Below are 19,049 nucleotides of genomic sequence, written 5' to 3' on the forward strand. Positions count from 1 at the left end.
GTTTAATAAAGCAGGATAAAACTTAATAAAGCCAGGAAAGAGCGAGGCACTTGCTAAATGAGCATGAGTAGTCATTGAGTAAATAAACACATTTTGGACAATGTCTTTCCTCTTTTGGATTATCTCGTGGATATTCATTACTTTATCATTCATCACAAGAGAGAAGCTTTTTATTTTTATTTTTTAAGATTTTATTTATTTGACAGAGAGAGCGAGAGCAGGAACACAAGCTGGGGGAGTGGGAGAGGGAGAAGCAGGCTTCCCGCTGAGCAGGGAGCCCCATGCGGGGCTCGATCCCAGGACCCTGGGATCATGACCTGAGCTGAAGGCAGACGCTTAACGACTGAGCCACCCAGGTGCCCCAAGAGAGAAGCTTCTTGATAAAATAATGAAATGCATCGGATGACTTTGCTGATGGTTTCCACCTTTCCCGCCTTCCTCCCTCCCTCCTTCTCTGCCCAACTTGCTCCTGTCCCGCTCCCCCTCAAGGCACTTGCTATACTTGTACTTTTGCCAGGATCAAGAACCAGTTGGCTATTTTAACTCAGAAAATGTGCACTTTAACATACATTGGAAGAAAGAATAAGAATTAAGAAATACTTTTTCTGAAGGGAAAATAGAAGAGATGAAGTCTTTCAATGGCCAATAAACCCCCTAATTTTATAATCTATTTGCAGATGTTTTGATAGCAAGGGGATGATTATTTCTGCTATATATAGGGAGAGTGAGAGCCAGTGAGAGCGAGCAAAGATTCGTCTTTCCTCTAATTAACATTCCTTATATTGATACATGATTACTAACCCCCATAAGTAGGGTGACCATAACACTTACTTTCCATACCAGGGAATGTTTAAAAGTGAAAGGGTACTATTAATAACGAATAGCGTGGATCATACAACAGTACCAGTATGTGAGGGCAGTACCCAGTTAACTGTGATGTATGTCTGTCCCACTCCTTGTCATGCAAGGTTATTATGATCAGAAGAGCAACAACTCCCATATATACTTGCTGACAAAGGTAGAATATATCTTCTTGGTAATAAATAGAGTGCAGCCAACACTTTTTTGCATGCATTCTTCAAAGACTCTCTGTTTACCTCTTGGTGAAATGTGTAATCTTGTTATTTATTTATAAGGGTCTGAGGGCTGAGCTGGTTAGAAAGCAACTTTTCTTTCGTAACTCTCAATAACCGATGGCAGTGGTTTCTAGTTTCAAATTATAGGGCTCTTTTCTCAGTGGCTCTGGCCTATCAAAGAACTCATCTCTCTTTTGGCACGCTATCACACAGCTAGAGAACTTTGAAAATTATCCTGGGCACTTGGTTCAAATATTCAATATTCTATCTGCTCAGCAGTATTTGAGATGTATTATTACATGGCCATTTTTTTTTTTATCATTTTATTAGGAATAATTCCAAATGGGTTATGAAGAAAACTTACTGATTTTGATGAGTTTTCCAAAAACTCTTAATGCAGATATGTTCACCGATAAACAAAACAGCGGCAGAACTATCATATACTGGGCAAAGAGTCAGGCTGATACCAAAAAGCAACATGCAACATAAAAAAGATACAATATAAAGGAAGACAATCTGCTGGGTATTAAAAATCATCTCAATATGAACTCTTTGCAACCAGCACAGAACCTAATTAGCTATCAAATCCAAACCACACTAAGGTAAGCTTAGCTGACGAAAGCCAGGATTCAATAAGGGGGGGAAATATAAGTTCCTCAGTGCAAGAGATCTGAATAGTGTTTTGGAGCATTTCCCTGGCTGATACAAGCAGTATTAGAAGATCTTTTTGGCAAGGGAGAAAAATGAATACAAATGGAATGCTAAATTTTTTAAATCAGCAGACTGTCCCAGGAATGATAAAGGTATCAGTAAAGTAGCAAGGGGATAACTTTAAAACATTATTTCTCGTGGGCTGAAAAAACATTCAAAACGAATTTATTTAAAGGTGTCACAATAGCTATGTCCAGGCATTTAGGCTTAAGGGAATTAAAATTAAAAGAGGACACTTTTTTTCCCAAGTTAAGGAGAATTTCTTTAAAACCAAGCATATTGCTAAACAGCAATATTATTCTTGGTCAACAATAATTGGCAACAAAATAAGTTTGAACGCTGTAATATTCTGCCCGAACCAGTCCCAGATACTGTTTAATAACCAAGATGCAAACTAATTTTGTTGTAACAAGCCTAGGCCAATTCTATCAAATGTGTCCTTGGTTAGATATCCAGTTTCATTTAACGTTTTGAAAGCTCGTTTGACAGCCAGTCAAGTCCCTCAGACAGACCCGTTCCTTGTGTAGCACAAGGGGCTTGAACATACCATGTTCTGTTACGAAGACACTGAAGACCTAAGTTATCTGTTATTTCACTGATGGCCATAGCATTTGGCAAATCCTGTTTGTTTGCAAAAAGCAGCAACACTGCATCTCGCAACTGATCTTCCTGAAGCATTTTCTGCAGCTCTTCACCTCCTTCCCGAATTCTTTCACGATCATTACTATCTACCACAAAAATAAGACCCTGGGTGTTTTGGAAGGAATGCCTCCAGAGAGGCCTAATTTTATCTTGACCACCAGCATCCCATACTGTGAAACAAATGTTCTTATATTCTGTTTCCACATTAAAACCAATGGTAGGAATGGTGGTGACTATCTCCCCCAACTTCAGTTTATACAGAATGGTCGTCTTGCCAGCAGCATCCAATCCAACCATCAAAATGCGCATCTGCTGCTGCTTCTTTTTTTTTTTTAAAGATTTTATTTATTTGACAGAGACACAGCGAGAGAGGGAACATAAGCAGGGGGAGTGGCAGAGGGAGAAGCAGGCTTCCCGCCGAGCAGGGAGCCCAATGCGGGGCTCGATCCCAGGACCCTGGGATCATGACCTGAGCCGAAGGCAGACGCTTAACGACTGAGCCACCCAGGCGCCCCTGCGCATCTGCTTCTTGCGGAAGAAGCGGGAGAAAAGGGAGGAGATGCTGAGGCCCATGGCAGTAGTCGCACTTGCGATGGGCAGGAGCAGAAGGGGTTTGGGGGCGTCCCCGGGCCTTCTCCTTTCACGCTCCCAGCAAACGGAGCGAAGGAAGAGGAGCTGAGGGAGAAAGAGGGCGGCAGGGACTGCTCGCTAGCCGGCGTGACGGACGAAGCTCTGGAACAAGAACTAACGGGGCGCTGCTCGACGACTGGCGCGGCAGCTGCGGGTCTGGCGTTTGAGGCTCCTGCTCGGCCATGTCACGCGGTAGCCGCGGCGACTCCAGCTGCGGCCCGGCCCCCCCAACGCGGGCAGAATCGCATCACCGCCGTCACTTGGCCATTTTACGATTCATGTTGTAGATTCTCACTGACGAGCAGAAGCTGGAAATACAGACTAAAGTTATATTTTATGGTTTTTTTCTGATACCATCCATGGTACCCCTGAATAGGTTAATAATTATAGAACGGGTTTATTAACTGCATACTTTTAAATAATGTTTTGAGACTAGAAAGTGATCAAACTTAATAGGAAGACAACATAATGTGACAGGACCTAAATTAAGAAAGATTATAGTAGTATCTTCATTAAAATACAGACATAGAAGTGAAATAAATAAGATTTAAAAGAAAAAGTTCCATAAGCGAAAGAACTGAAGGTATAGGAATACCAGCAATGAGAGAAAACCAGGAAGGGAGACTGGAGATAGATGGATAGATAGATAGATAGACAGACAGACAGACAGACAGACACAGACAGACAGACTGATAGATTGATTTAGAAATCTGACATATAAACAGAATTTTGTGTTCCTGTTCTTTTTCAGGATAATTAATTAGAAAAATGCAAGAGAATTTCTAAATAAACAAATGCAAACAATACACCAAGTTTAACTTCCAGCTCCTCTGCCTACCACTCCCCCATTTTCCTCCTCCTCCCCTTTATTTGTATCAATGTGGATGCTTCCAACTGAAAGAATATAAAACACAAGCCAAGCTTACTAAAATATTAAGGGGGAGCTTTTGGTTCATATACCTACAAGTTTCAGAGGAACTGTGATGTGCAGACATGGTTTGAATGGAGCACTGCGATTCTCTCAGGATGCATCCCCCTGTGTGCCATCTTCAATCCCAGGAGGTTTTTCTCCTTGTAGCAACTTGGCAGTTGTTTGGATGGAGATAAATGTTCATGGTATGGTGGTATGGTATTCCTGGCCAAAGTCTCAAGTTCTGTACTGATCACTTGGCTTGGGTAACCGGAACACATTTTTTTGGTAAGAGATACACTCTGTTCCCAGAGTCAAGGGTGAATTCAGTCTTACCTACAACTTCATGGCTGCATGGCTGTCACAGCATTAAGTAAATGTGGGGTAAAGGGCGAATTAGTGCAAATGACACTTCCCCAAAGAAAACCTGGCACCAAATATGGAGGCTCAAAGGAAGGAATAGGTAGGCATGTGATTATTGCCTATTGATTTCTACCAGATGTTCCTCTTCCTTCAGATCTTGCCATCCTCCTTTCACCAGGGAACTCTGATGTTCTCGTGTTCCCTTCCCATTTAGAGAACTTGTTATAATAAAATTTTTGCTTCAACAGTGTTTAAAATATATTTTTCAAGATGGAATTTCTCTGGTAGAGCAGCCATCCCATGTGTTTTCTTTGTAATGTAAATATTAAAGATCTTCCTCTATCTAGCCCCTAACATTCAGGCTGGCCTATTTTAACATAGTCCTATTTTCTCTCCTGTCAATCTTTTTTTTTTTTTTTTTGCCCAGTTATTTCCCAGGTGGATTGAATCCTACTCCTTTCTACTATTTTAGAGAGAAGTTGCAATATAGTTATGTTTATAAGAGACAACATTAGGTGCAAGAAACAAATCCACACATATTTCTTAAAATAACATTGATATGTTCAAACTTAGTAGTAATATTTGTGGGGCATATTTTGTTCCTGCCAGATTTAAACATGATGGAGGCAAATGTGAAATAGACTATGTTAAGTAATTACAATAAAAGCACAACTAAAAAATGTTCCAATATCTTTTCTTAGTTAGAGTGATGTCAGTAGTTGACTATCAATATCGGAGAAAGATAAAAAAATGGTGTATTCATAAAATGAAATCTTGTACAGTTATAAAAATTGAAGGACCTCTTTATATACTGATACAGAAAGAAGTCCACAGTATTTTGTTAAATAAATTTAAAAAGTCATAAATAAAGCTGGCTATCTTCTGTGGGTTTGTTTTTTCCATTAAAAAATGAGGATGATAATTTATTTACTGGAATATGCATAATGATCTCTAGAAGAATACATAAAAAATCTGTAGCATTTGTTCCCCAATATTGAGTAACAGGGGAACTAGGCAATTAAGGGACATTTATGGAATTCAATTTTTATAATTTTAAGTTATGCCATACAAAGGATCATGTAGGTCTGTATGTAGGGACAACGTAAAGATGTATTAACTTAGGAAAAGAAGTCAGACCAAAAATAGTAGCCTGATTTTGCCAACTACAGCATATTTAATGCAATGTGGTCTTATTTTTTGAATGCTTGAAAATCTTGAATTGCTTTGTGGCTTTGTTCTGAAGATTGCTTCTCACCTTACAAAGCTCTAGAACAAGATGTTGGAGGAAATGGCTTTGTGTGTGTGTGTGTGTGTGTGTGTGTGTGTGCATGGTCACCTACTGAATATTTCTTTTCACTCAGGTTTCTCTTTTCTGTGGCACCTTATTATTCTCTTTGCTTTACTGAATGGAAATTCCATGAGGTAGGGATGCTTTTCCTTTTTGTTCTTTGCTTTATGTGCTAGGATAGAGCAGCGCCGGGTACACGGTGATCAAACCATAAATATTTCTTACATGAAGAGTATTTTTAAATGTGTTGTGCCATTCTTAAAAGTTTCCTTATTCTTTTTATATTTAATAACTTTTGCTTAATATATTACATTTATAAATAATTGTTGTGGCTGAAGAAACAGTACAAAATCAAAGCAAGAAAGACACAATCTAGAGGTTGGGCAACATTCACAGATTTTCATAGGATGGCTTTCTGAGTAATCTATAGATCGTTCTCCCAAAATAAGTCCTTATTATCAAGACAGTAACTGAATTGATGTGGTGGATTGTAGAACATTGTATGACATTGTCTTTGATGGAAAGGGGACTAAAAAAAAAAATAGGACTTTTTTTAAACATCGGTTTCCCCAATATTTTGGCCAGTCTAAATATTGAAGACACATAGAGTATCTGCTCTGACAGCATGTTTTAGATCTTAGAAAATGCATTGTACTACCTAATGGACCTAATGTTCTCTTGTAAACAAAGAGCATCTTGTAATACTGTTCTTCTCTTAGTGGTTATCCATTCATCTCCTCAGGATCCTATAAAGATATTCCAAGTTTGGTTTTATTTTATAGACCCTTTGAAGTGTCATAATTAGTCATGAACATATTCAGTAATCACCGTGATGCAGAAAATTTTCTTGATATTTGGCTGGAAAACTTGAGGGCCATGCATATCTACACTGGGCAATTTGTATCATGTGCTTAATCTCAAGCTACATGGGTTGGTGCTGTCATAACAGACACTAGCCTTGATACCATGCTACATTTAATAAAAATGTTGTTGATTTATGGCAAATATCCTTGACAACCCGTTTCCAGTTTCGCATTATTTTTTCCTTAGTATGTCTCCAGACTTCTTCTTATATCTATAGCTGATGCAGAAGGAAAGTTATTTCATTTCACCTAAATTGTTATCATATTAACAATTAGCAATGACTTGGCAACGAATCCAAGTCCCTAACCACTGCTTTGAGCCCTGTCTCTGAGCGCCTGGCAGTGTTGCAAGCTCTGTAGTATCTTGCATGTTGCAACGAGCCTCAAAGTGCGATATGAAGGCCTGTTTAAATATTTTGAACCATGCATTTTCAAAAAGCCAGTAGGAAAATGAACAAAGGGCATGAACAAAGAGTTAAAAAAATAGATGTTAGCAATGTGAAAAGCTATTCATCACTCATAAATAAAGAAATGCAAATTGAATCATCTATGAGCATTTTTTGAGCAGTCAATTGGCAAAAGATGAAATGTTTAATGTTATAAAACAATGTTAAGGATGTTGGAGAAAAATATTTGTGCATTGTACATAAAGATTTGATAGGACAAAAACTTTTATTGTGGCTTTTATTGTAATGAAAAAGGACTATTAATCAAAATTATCAATAGGACACTAGATGAAATATAATGCGTTCATCCATTGGAATGCTTTACAACTATTAAAAAGACCAAAATAGATTTACATGTGCTATAGGAAAGTATCCTCAGTGTTTACTATGAAATTCAAAATGCAAAGTGAAAAATTGTAAGTACAATGTTCTTCCATTTGTATTCAGACAAAAACTACATATCTACACACCCTTAAATAGATACCAAGTATTCCTAAAAGAATATATAAGAATATTAACACGGTGGCTTTCTCCAGGGAAATGCGCAGAAGTACTATGATAGAAAGGAGAATATCTTTTTAAGTCTGTTAGAAGTTTTTAAGCCAGGTACACATATTGTCTTAATTTCTTAATATGGAATTTATATTTCTTAAAGGTATAAAATCAATGTTTTGTGAAATTTTCTATGTACTTTAAAGCTCATACAAGCCTAGTGTTCCTTTTGATTTATCTCTCTGTCTCATGAAAAATGAATCAATATTAAAAAATCAAAAGATGTTAACTTGGTAAAAGGATGTTCTTTGAGTAGAGTAATGGGGTGGGGAGTGGTGTTATTGTCTGAGTAGTGGAAGAATGTGTAGAACAAAGCTGGGCGGAGTCGTCACAACCCAGGGTGGGGAGACAGGGTTGCAGTATCTTAAAAAAGAATGGTTTGTGGATGTTCACCTTTCCTAGGCAAAAATTAAAAGGATTTCATGGCCATATATATTTGAGAAATGATTGGTTGAATTTTCTTAACAAAAGGGATACAAAAGCATTCCTGAAACTCTCCTGGGCATTCTGAAATGTTGATAGAGTCTTATTTCCTTAAGGTTTTTGTCATGGGAAAAGGAATAGAACTGTGGGTACAGTTTCATGATTATCTAGTAAATTTATGGATCCAATAAGTAAAATTTTAAAAACCATTTTTTGAATATTTAGTGGTGATGAAAACGAAATTAAATTTAAGTATTTAAACTGATGGCAAATTGAGTTTGATCAGTTCTTTTGAACTCTTCAAATATTTTAAATAAAATATTTATAAATACATCTATTAGAAATTTATTACCGTATTGACACTGAAACCCTTTAAAAAATGTCCACACAAGCGTTTAATTTTTTTTATTCCAACTTCTTACCCATTTTTAGATTTAAAACAACACCTATTGAGTTAGGCTTTCAAATTTGAAATAAGTTTACCCAAAGAGAAACAATATGTGGGATTCAGTATCTAGGTTATCAACTGCTTATGCTCAGTTGGCTCTAGCACTTGTTATTTTCCTGAATTCTTGGATTTAAGGTGGGCCCCTATTTAAAATTACATTTAATTTGTCTTTTTATTTTTTTTTTTTAGATTTTTAATTTTTAAGCAAGGTGTTTTTTCATGAAATGTCAGTTTTTATTTTATCACTGCCAAGATTTTGTCTTACACTATTGCCAAGTCAGTATGTCTTGGCTTGGTCTGTAGTTATCTTTGGAAATGTAAGTTTGTTACTCTTATCAATTCATAGAAATATCTCAAGCAGTGTTTTTTAACCAGGGGCAGTTTTGTCCTATAGGAGACATTTGTCAATTTTCGTTGGTCATAACTGGGGGAGGGGGCTATTGCTATCTACCAGATAGAGGCCAGGGAAGCTGCTAAATGTCCTACAGTGCACAGGGCAGCTCCCCCATAGAACTGTAGGACCCCAAATGTCAATAGTGCCAGGTTTGAGGAAACAAAGTCTTATATGGAGATCAGTAGAATCTGTATTTCAAAGTGCTTCTGAAAGCTTAACGTGCAGATGCCTTTATAAAAGCAGATTCTGATTCAGTAATGAATATGGAAAAGAACCAATTGTAGTCACTTTACCCTTTCTGAGCTGCTCTCAGTTTCAGAGCCACTGAGTAGGCAGGATGCCTTATATAAACATACAGGGCAGGCTCTGTCCCCAACCAGCCAGGGTCAATGTGCATAGTCTAAGGAGCGAATCAGCCGACATATTGAGCTGTATATCCAGTGCCATATTGGATTCATTATCCTGACTGGATTCATTGTTAACAATAAAATTGATCATCTGAGCTCCAGCAGATTGGCCTTTGTGCTTTTTTTTTTTTTCTTTTTACTTAAAGGGGGAGAATAGTGCTATTTTGTTGTCCCTTCATGAAAATTCCATTGTCTTTTTTAAGTTTACATAATCACAGGTTGGCTGGTGGTCACTTTAAGTTGGCCCCTTAATCCTCTATCACTGGCCCAGGTGACATCAAAGGCATTTTTGTTTTCTGGTAACAAAAGGCCATTCCAACCTAACTTCCTATTTTTCTAGTTTTGAATATCAACTACCCTTGGGAGTACTGCTTTCTTTCTAATATCATATTATACTTAGTATTATAATATATTACATTACATTATATAGGTAATACATTATATCATATTTACTATTATAGATTTTTTAGGATAGATGAAAACCTGAGGGCTGGGAGCATACTTGAGAGTCCGTCATGGGAAAAGTGCTATCGATGATTTTGGTGTGGGGCCCCTGTTAGTAGGGGCAAAGCCACAAAAGTTTTCATTTACCCGCTAATCTTAATATTTCCTTCCTTATACTTTAAATTTGGTTTGTTCTTTTTTTCTACTCTTTTAAGGTACAAGGTTAAATCTGTGGTAGGAGAGCTTCCATATTTTTTAATACAGGCATTTACTGCTTTATACTCCTTATTAGAAGTAGAGTATTGAAGTTCCCAAATATTGTTAAATGATCTATTCCTTTAATTCTGTTAGTTTCTGTTTCATATATTTTGTGCTCATAGAGGTGCTGTTAGAAGACCGTACACATAATTTATATATGTCTTCTTGATGGTGCATTAAAATCTCCAACTTCCTTCAGTTTGACTATATATTATATATTCTTATAACATTTTAATTGATTTTAATTGATCTTCTTTGTTTCTTATAAGTTTTTTTTCCAACTGTATTGAGATATAATTGATGTATAACTGCACTTTTTGTCTTAAAGTCTCTCTGTCTGATATTAGCATAACTACTCAAGCTCTCTTTTGGTATAAATATATATATATTTTTTTCCATTCTTTCACTCTCAACTTAATGGTGCCTTTGTACCTAAGTGTCTTTTAAATTAGCATATAAATAAATTTCAAAAATCAGTTCTGCCAATTATGCTTTTAATTGGATAGTTCAGTCTGTTTATATTTAATATAATTACTGATAAGGAAGGACCTATGCAATTTTGTTACTTGTTTTCTGTATGTCTTATATCTTTTTCTTTTCTCTCAGACCTCCATTACTGCCTTATTTTGTATTCAATAGATTGTTTCTTGTGTGTCATTTTAATTCCCTGAATTAATTTTTAGTGGTTATCCTGAGGATTACAATTAACATCTGAATGTATAAAAATTTGGTTTGAATTAATGCCAACTTACTTTTTTTTTTTAAGATTTTATTTATTTATTTGACAGAGAGAGACACAGCGAGAGAGGGAACACAAGCAGGGGGAGTGGGAGAGGGAGAAGCAGGCCTCCCGTGGAGCAGGGAGCCCGATGCGGGGCTGGATCCCAGGACCCGGGGATCATGACCTGAGCCAAAGGCAGACGCTTAACGACTGAGCCACCCAGGCACCCCAATGCCAACTTACTTTTAATAATATATAAAACTTTGCTCCTATGTAACTCTGACCTTGGCTTCTTTATGTACTTATTATCACAAATTACATTTTTATATACTCTGTGCCCATTGACATTGATTTAAAATCATTGTGCAATTTTCTTTTAAATCATATAGGAAAAAAGAGGAGTTATAACCAAAAATACAATTATGCTGACTTTTATATTTACCTATGTAGTTATCTTTATCTGTGTTTTTTATTTCTTTGCATGGATTCAATGTATGTCATTTCAATCTGAAAGACAACCTTTATTTAGCATTTCTTGCAGCTCAGCTCTACTAGAGATGAACTGTCCATGTTTTTAGCTGGGAATGTCTTAATTTCTCCTTTATTTTTGAAGGATGATTTTGCCAGATAAAAATTCTTGGTTGAGAGTTGTTTGTTTTATCTTTAAGTACTTGAACTGTGTCATCCCATTGCCTTCTTGTCTCCATGATTTCTGATGAGAAATCAATTGCTAATCTTATTAAGTATCCTTACGCAGACAGTTTCTCTCCTGCTGCTTTCAAGATTCCTTGTTTCTGGGCGCCTGGGTGGCTCAGTTGGTTAAGCGACTGCCTTCGGCTCAGGTCATGATCCTGGAGTCCCGGGATCGAGTCCCACATCGGGCTCCCTGCTCGGCAGGGAGTCTGCTTCTCCCTCTGACCCTCTCATGCTCTCTCTATCTCATTCTCTCTCTCAAATAAATAAATAAAATCTTAAAAAAAAAAAAAAAAGATTCCTTGTGGCTGACATTCAACAGTGTGAATATAATATGCTACAGTGTGAATATCTTTGATTTTTATCCTACTTGGAGTGTGTTAAGCTTCTCGGATGTGTATGTTAGTGTTCCTTATGCAGTTATGAAGGTTCAGCCATTATTTCTTCAAATATTCTGTCACTTTGTCTCCTCCTCTTCTGGGAATCCTCTTAGGCATATGTTGGTGTCCCAAGGGCTTTTAGGCTCTGTTAATTTTTCTTCATTGTTTTTCCCTTCTCCTCAGACAAGATAATTTCAGTTATCTCCTCTTCAAGTCACTGATTCTTCTTTCTGCTCAAATCTGCTGTTGAGCCCTTCTTGTGAATTTGTCATTTCCATTATTGTACTTGGCAACTGCAAAATTTCTCTTTGGGTCCATTTTTAAAAATTCTGTATCTTGATTGATATTGTTTATTTGGTGAGACATTGTTCTCATAGTTTTAAGTCTTTATATATGGTTTCCTTTAGCTTTTTGAGCATATTCAAAATAGTTAATTAAAAGTTTTTGTGTAATAGGTCCGGAGTGTGGGCTTCCTCAGAGACAGGTTCTATTTATTGATTTTTTTTCCTTTGTATTAGTCATACAAAAAAAAAAAAAAAACCTGGTTATTTGCATATTTCATGATGTTTTGTTGAAAACCGGCCATTTTGAATATTATAACATGTCAACTCTTGAAATCAAACTCTGCTCTTTCCTCAGGGATTAAATTCTCTCTCTTGTAGTGTGTGCCACTGAAGTCTTTTTCATTAAATCATTGGTCACCTAGTAGTCACCTAGTGACTGGAGGGATATTTCCTTACATGCTGGAACCCAAACCAGTAACAAATACAAAATTTCCCAGTGTTTGTATATTGGTTCTGTTGCTTTTCTGTAGTATAATTTACTGTCGATTTTGTTGATTTTTGCTATCTTCATTATTTTCTTCCTTTTTTTTTTATTTGGACTTATATTCTAGTTTCTTTACTAGAGCTGAGTTCACGGATTTTCAATATTTTTCTTCTCTGATATATTAATTTAAAACCATAAATTTTAGTAGAGCCTTAAATTTACCACTAAACTACTTTAGGTGCATCCACAAATTTTGATATGTTGTATTTTCCTTATTGTTCAGTTCAAAGTATTTTCTTACCTTCATTGTAATTTGTTCCTAGACCCATGTGTTACTGATAAGCATATTTCTTAATTTGCAAACATTTGAGATTTTATGGGTATTGGGTTCTATTTTTTTCCATTGTGATCAGAAACAATATTCCTTATGATTTCTTAACAATTATTGCAACTTTATGGTTCAGTATATAGTCTACTTTGATGAATGTTTCTTGTGTACTTGAAAGCAAATTCTGTACTTTTGGGGTATAATGATATATAAATGCTATTCAGGTCAATTTGATTAATAATGTTCTTTGTACCTCCTGAATCCTTACTGATTTTTGTCTGATTATACTGTCAATTACTCAATGAACTGTGTTAAAATCTCCAACTCGACTTTCTCCAATTTGACTATGACTGTACTTGTGGGTTTGTCTAATCCTCCTTTAGCCTGGTAAATTCTTGCTTCATTTATTCTGAAGCTATATTAGGTAAATACATTTTAGGATCGCTAAACCTCCCTGGTACACTGGTCCTGATATCATTATTAACTGTTTCTCTTTAACCCTAGGTATATTCCTTGTTTTGAAGCCTAAATTTTTGAATATTAATAAAGTCATACCTAGGGGTGCCTGGGTGGTTCAGCTGGTTAAGCGTCTGCCTTCGGCTCAGGTCATAATCTCAGGGTCCTGGGATCAATTAATTTTCTCATTATGGTTACGTTCAAGTAATTTCTTTTTCTCTTTGCATACTCTAATTTTTTTTTTCCCTATTGTGTTGAGTCTTATGTATCTCTAGTACATTCTTGTATTTTTTTCTAGGAAATTCTTATTTTTTAAAATGCTATATTATTTTTTATGTTCTTGAAGTGCAATTATTATTTTTTTGAGATCTGGTCTTTTGAATTTTTCCATCTTGATACTTATTTTATCTAATTTTTGCTGTAATTTCTTTAAAATATTTACATTAAGAAACTTTATGTTAATTCCAAATTCTGGGCCCTTTCAAAACTTGCCTAGTTTTTTTTTTCTTTTGATTATTGGTCAGACTTTCTGCTTCTATCTTATATTTTATTATTTTCTGGATCTTGTGTTTAAAAAGTCCATAAAGACCGAAGTACATAGTATTTTCACCCAGAGGCGGCATGCTCTTCCCTCTTCCAGGAGGATAGTGTAAGTGGATAAGCATTTTTGACTCAATCCGGTCAGTAGTTAAGCTGAATTAGAGTTGTATTACTGCTATGGTTTCTTTTTATCTCTTGTTTCAAAAGCTGTTAAGGGCTACCTGTGCTGTGTATCTATCAGAGGCCACTTTCTCTAGCAGGAAATTGAAGAATTGGAGAAACCTGAGATTCTTTCCTTTCTAGCCCAGACACCAAACTCTTTGTTGTACCTACAGTGCTACAAACAGTAAAAATCCCATACAGGAGACTTGGAAGTAAAAAGATCTAGCTCTTCCCAAGTGCTCTTATTCATTTCAGTCATTTACAGTGGCCACAGGGTTGTTAACAGCTCCTCTAGATTCTCTTTAATCCAGTGGAGTTCTTCTGCCTGTGGCTGATCCAATCCTCCCCTCACCTGGACCCAGACTAGGCGGACAATAGCTACAGATTACTGGTAGTCCAGAGAGGATTTAACAGTCATTGAAATTTAGTTACTTTTTGGCCTCTTTGTATTTATTGCCCTTTGGTGCTTTTTATAAATAAATGATTTTTTTCTTGTGGTTTATATATACATAGTCGGTCCTTGACTTACGACTTAGATTTTTCAACTTTATGATGATGGTAAAGTGACACACATTCAGTAGAAATAGTACTTTGAATTTTGAAGTTCGGTATTTTCCCAGACAAGCAACATGTGGTACAGTAGACTTGTGATCTGGGTGGTGGCAGCAAGCCACAACTCCTAGTCAGTCACACAACCTTGAGGGTAAACAACGGATGGACTTAGAACCATTTTGTATCCATGTGACCATTCTGGTTTTCACTTTCAGTACAGTATTCAGTAAATTACAGGAGATACTCAACAGTGTATTATGACACAGGCTATGTGTTAGATAATTTTGCCCAACTGTAGGCTCATGCAAGTGTTCTGAGCATGTTTAAGATAGGCAAGGCTGGGGCGCCTGGGTGGCTCAGTTAGTTAAGCGTCTGCATTCTGCCCAGGTCATGATCCCAGGGTCCTGGGATCGAGCCCCTCATTGGGCTCCCTGCTCAGCGGGAAGCCTGCTTCTCCCTCTCCCATGACCCCTGCTTGTGTTCCCTCTCTCACTGTGTCTCTCTCTGTCAAATAAATAAATAAAATCTTAAAAAAAAAAAATAGGCGAGGCTAAGTTCTGATATTCAGTAGGTTTGGTCTAGTAAATGTACTTTCAATTTACGTTTTCAATTTACAGTGCGGTTATTAGGACATAACCCCATTGTAAGTCAAGGAAGATCTGTGTATTTTTTATTGTTTTGGCTAAAAGCTGTTCTGTTTAGACCATGTCCCTCTCATCTGGAAGCAGAATTCTACAAAGATTGCCTTTTAGAGTCCTGAATTTATTACTGCATTAATTTTAGTCCTGGAAATAACTTGAAAAATATTGAAAACCTTAGAATACCTTCTTCATTTTATCAAATTCTGTTGAAATTCAAAGACATTAGAATGCATACTGTCATTTCCTACTGGCATATCTTGAGTCTTCATTTTTCCTTTTCAAAGAGAAAATTATGAAGGCAGTTCAAAGAGAAGAGCTTATGAACCTAACATTAACTGCTGCTTATCTTTAAATCACTAAAGTCTATTTTTATTATTTAATAATAAAACTTAGATTTTACACTACTTTTAGTTTAAAAAGTCACTGGATTTGAGAATTATCTAACTCCATCATTCCAATCTACATGTTTTTCTTTATTTTAGAGGTCATTATCTTTTCCTGCTTTTACTTTCAAAATTTACAACTTATCCAACTTAGCAAAGACATTTTTTCCCTTTTGTTCCTCTTAAATTGCTTCCTCATGAAACATTCAAATTCATTCTCCACATAAAAACAACAGAAAAATGATTTTGAACAGAATGGCTTAATCTTACCAACAAAATCATGTTTATTTAGTCTTTACTAAATTTCAAGAAAATTTTGCCCACCTCAATTCAAAACCATTTCCTGCTCAGTCAGCTTTCTTATTGAATAATTGTCTTTTTTGATAAGTATTCAGATCCCTTCCTGCTAACATAATTCAAATCTGGAATAAAAGAAAAAATCTGTCTTATAATTTAATGGCTCATGAATTTTCCTTTAACTGAATACATGATTGCTCCATTTGTGTCACCTGGTAGACTCCTCTTTACTTTCTGTAAGTTTACATTTGGAGATCTTGGCCGCCTTTCCCTATCAGTATACTTCACGCAGGCTCATTACAAAGTAATCAAAAAAACCCTAATAATTGGTGCATTGCCAAGGGAATATTTAGGTGTCTTAAAATTGTCCCCCCCCCCAAGCTTTCTTCACCTCTAAGAAAAATAGCTACAATTTGTTTATGTATATTTTCTTTTTATCTTCACAATAACTCTATGAGGTAGGTACTATTATATCCTTATAGATTTAAAAACTGAGGGTTGAAGAGTTGAGAAAACTGCCCAACGTAATATATATTCAACAGGGATATGGTGGCTTCTGCATTCACCGACAGTGTGACCGACTCCCAAGCTTGTCCTCTGAATCACTATATGGTGCTGCCACTTCACACTTGGCCATCGCTTTCTATCTAAAATACTCTAAGCAGGGACACCTGGGTGTTCAGTTGGTTAAGCATCTGCCTTTGGCTCAGGTTATGATCCCAGGGTCCTGGGATGGAGTCTGTCATGGGGCGCCTTGCTCAGCATCAGGCTCCCTGCTCAGTGGGGAGCCTGCTTCTCCCTCTGCCTGCTGCTCCCCCAGCTTGTGCTCTCTCTGACATAAATAAAATCTTTAAAAAAATAAATAAAAATAAATAAAATCCACTAAACATATCGAAGGATATAAAGGGATGGTTTGCCAATACGTAAACCAAAAAAAAAAAAAAGTTCTTTCTCTTGATATTGCGTTCATATAATAAGTACCACTTCAATTTGTCTTTCTAGGTACTTTGCTCTCTCCAGTCTGAAGGGGGTGAAGGGGAAGCTGCCAAATCTCACATTTTTAGATGGCATGTTTTTGTTGTTGTTGTTGTTAAAAAGTCCCTTTTCCGGGCACCCTGTTACATATCACTGATTCAAGATTCTATCATCTTCATATTCACATCAGATAAGGATTGTCGAATAGATGAAACTTAAGCCAGAAGCTATAACTTTATATAAGTGGCTGATTGTTGACAGTAAACATCAAATTACTAAAATTAGTGGACCTTTCCTTTTTTTTTTTAATTTGATGGATCATGATATTTTCTTCATTATTTTAAAAATTAAATTTTGTGTAGTTCCGTGTCCTCATCTCTATGAGCCTGAGCAATATGCAATCTCTGCAGTTTGGGGGTTTGTGTTTGTGTGTTCATTCTAATGGGCAGGTTTTTGGCTGACTTAAGCAAAGAGGAATTTATTGGAAAGTTATTGGGAGGGGGCTCGGGCTGCCGACTCACGATGGACAGGGATAGAGGGAGTCCTATAAGGAAAGAGGTGGGAAGCATAGCAGCCAGGACATCTGTCACACCTGCTGCTGTCATCAGAATCACTATGGTGAATAGTCTCCAAATTCTTTCTATCCTGTTGCCACTAGTTCGAGACTTACAGTCCTAGGAGAGACCATGTGGTTGTCAGGCCTTAATGTCATGCCTACCTCCTGATTAAACCAAGGTATGAGGAGAGGGGAAATCTGACTTCTGTAATGAGGACCCAGGCACATGGAATCTTTCTCATACCAGGAGTATGCAAACCAGAGAAGTCTTTCCAAAGACAAATGGGGTTACTGGTCAAACAAATGACTACACAGGCTGCCTAAAAAAGAATGAAAAACTTTCTATGCTTTGGTACATCTTTTAGAACTTTTGTCCTTGACATTCTAGTTGCTTGAACTTATCTGTTTTCATGAGGGCAGGTAATTCAGCTCTATCCTTCCCAAGCCGCACTGCATAAATCTTGGCAGAGGCAGAATATCTAGGGCTTTAGTAGTCGGCCTTCTGAGATCCTGTCACCTCCCCCCCCCCAACCTCCCCCCCAGAGACCTTGCTAGGGAATTGGGTCAAGCTGATCTCTGCTATTTCCCAGTTGTGGAAAATTTACTTCCACTCTCTCACCATGACTCCTCTCAGTCCCAAGAAGATACTCTACTTTTTTCCCTTCCCTTCTAGATTATGGTCATAAAATTTTTTCCTCTTTACTCTCCTAAAAATTATTGAGGATCCCTGAAAACCTTCGTTTATGTGGGTTCTGTCCTATTGATATTTATATCCTATTAGAAACTAAAACTGAGAAAATTTTAGGGTATAAGAATATGTAAGCACACATTCTATTAGCGATCAACATTATGATATCACCTGTCATGTAATTAGCAATAAGCAATTATTATGACCTTGTGGACTCTTATAAGAGTCTCAAGGACCCCCCCCCATGGATTCTCAGACACATTTTGAGCATCAGTGACCTAGTCTAAACTTCCCAGTGACTTTAAACCTTTTGACGGCTAGAAACTTTTTATGAAGACAGTGAGTTTAAGATCTTATAAGGCTGTCCTTACAAGCTTCTTTATTTTCAACTCCACAAAAAATCTGGTTACCTTCATGGAATGGAGGGAGAAAAATAAAATGAAACGCAAACAATCAACATTTCTTCAAGATGTTTAAAGCAGCAAAGATGGAATACAATTTAAAATCACATTATGGTACATTAAGCTTCCTCTCCTGATAAAGCCTCTGGTAGTAAAAGAAAGTATTTAAATCTGTTTTCAACAGATAGACTAATGTCCGACAAGTAGGATTTTGCCTCTGTAGATACACTTAGCAAGTACCTAAAACATACATAAACATAATGACAAAATCACTTAGTGCCATATGGATAGATTTCTTTATTACAGTCTTTGAAATTATTCCATTTAACTACCAATGAATTGTGAACCAAAATGTAATGAAGAACATTTTTTTTTTGATTTAGCAATGTTGAAACATATAAAAGTATTGTTAACAGTAAAGCTTTACAGACATAAGAATGTTTCTTTGATTCTTATTTTGAGAATTGATACACGCAGGTCAGTTCTATATAAACTGTTGCTTGCTCTGATATTTAACATGGGAAGTATACGGTCATATAAGAGGTGATGATGATTATTATAGGCCAAGAGGAAATTTGTGCCAAAGCCTACAAGGTGACGGATGTCTATGTGGGAAGGAATATTTAGACACATGTAAGAAGCACTTGTAGCTT

General features: G+C 36.6%; 1 protein-coding gene across 1 annotated transcript; it reads right to left on the bottom strand.

Annotated features, from left to right (window-relative positions):
* Nucleotides 1-2,244: 2,244 nt before the first annotated feature.
* On the bottom strand, nucleotides 2,245-2,738 carry LOC116630590 (ADP-ribosylation factor 4-like). Its single transcript, XM_032401280.1, has one exon. It carries the CDS (start codon nucleotides 2,736-2,738, stop codon nucleotides 2,250-2,252), a length of 489 nt encoding a protein of 162 aa, XP_032257171.1. The 3' UTR covers nucleotides 2,245-2,249.
* Nucleotides 2,739-19,049: the final 16,311 nt, after the last annotated feature.

The sequence above is a fragment of the Phoca vitulina genome, unplaced genomic scaffold, assembly GCF_004348235.1.
Source record: "Phoca vitulina isolate PV1807 unplaced genomic scaffold, GSC_HSeal_1.0 scaffold4, whole genome shotgun sequence".
In the NCBI taxonomy this organism is placed as follows: Eukaryota; Metazoa; Chordata; class Mammalia; order Carnivora; family Phocidae; genus Phoca; species Phoca vitulina.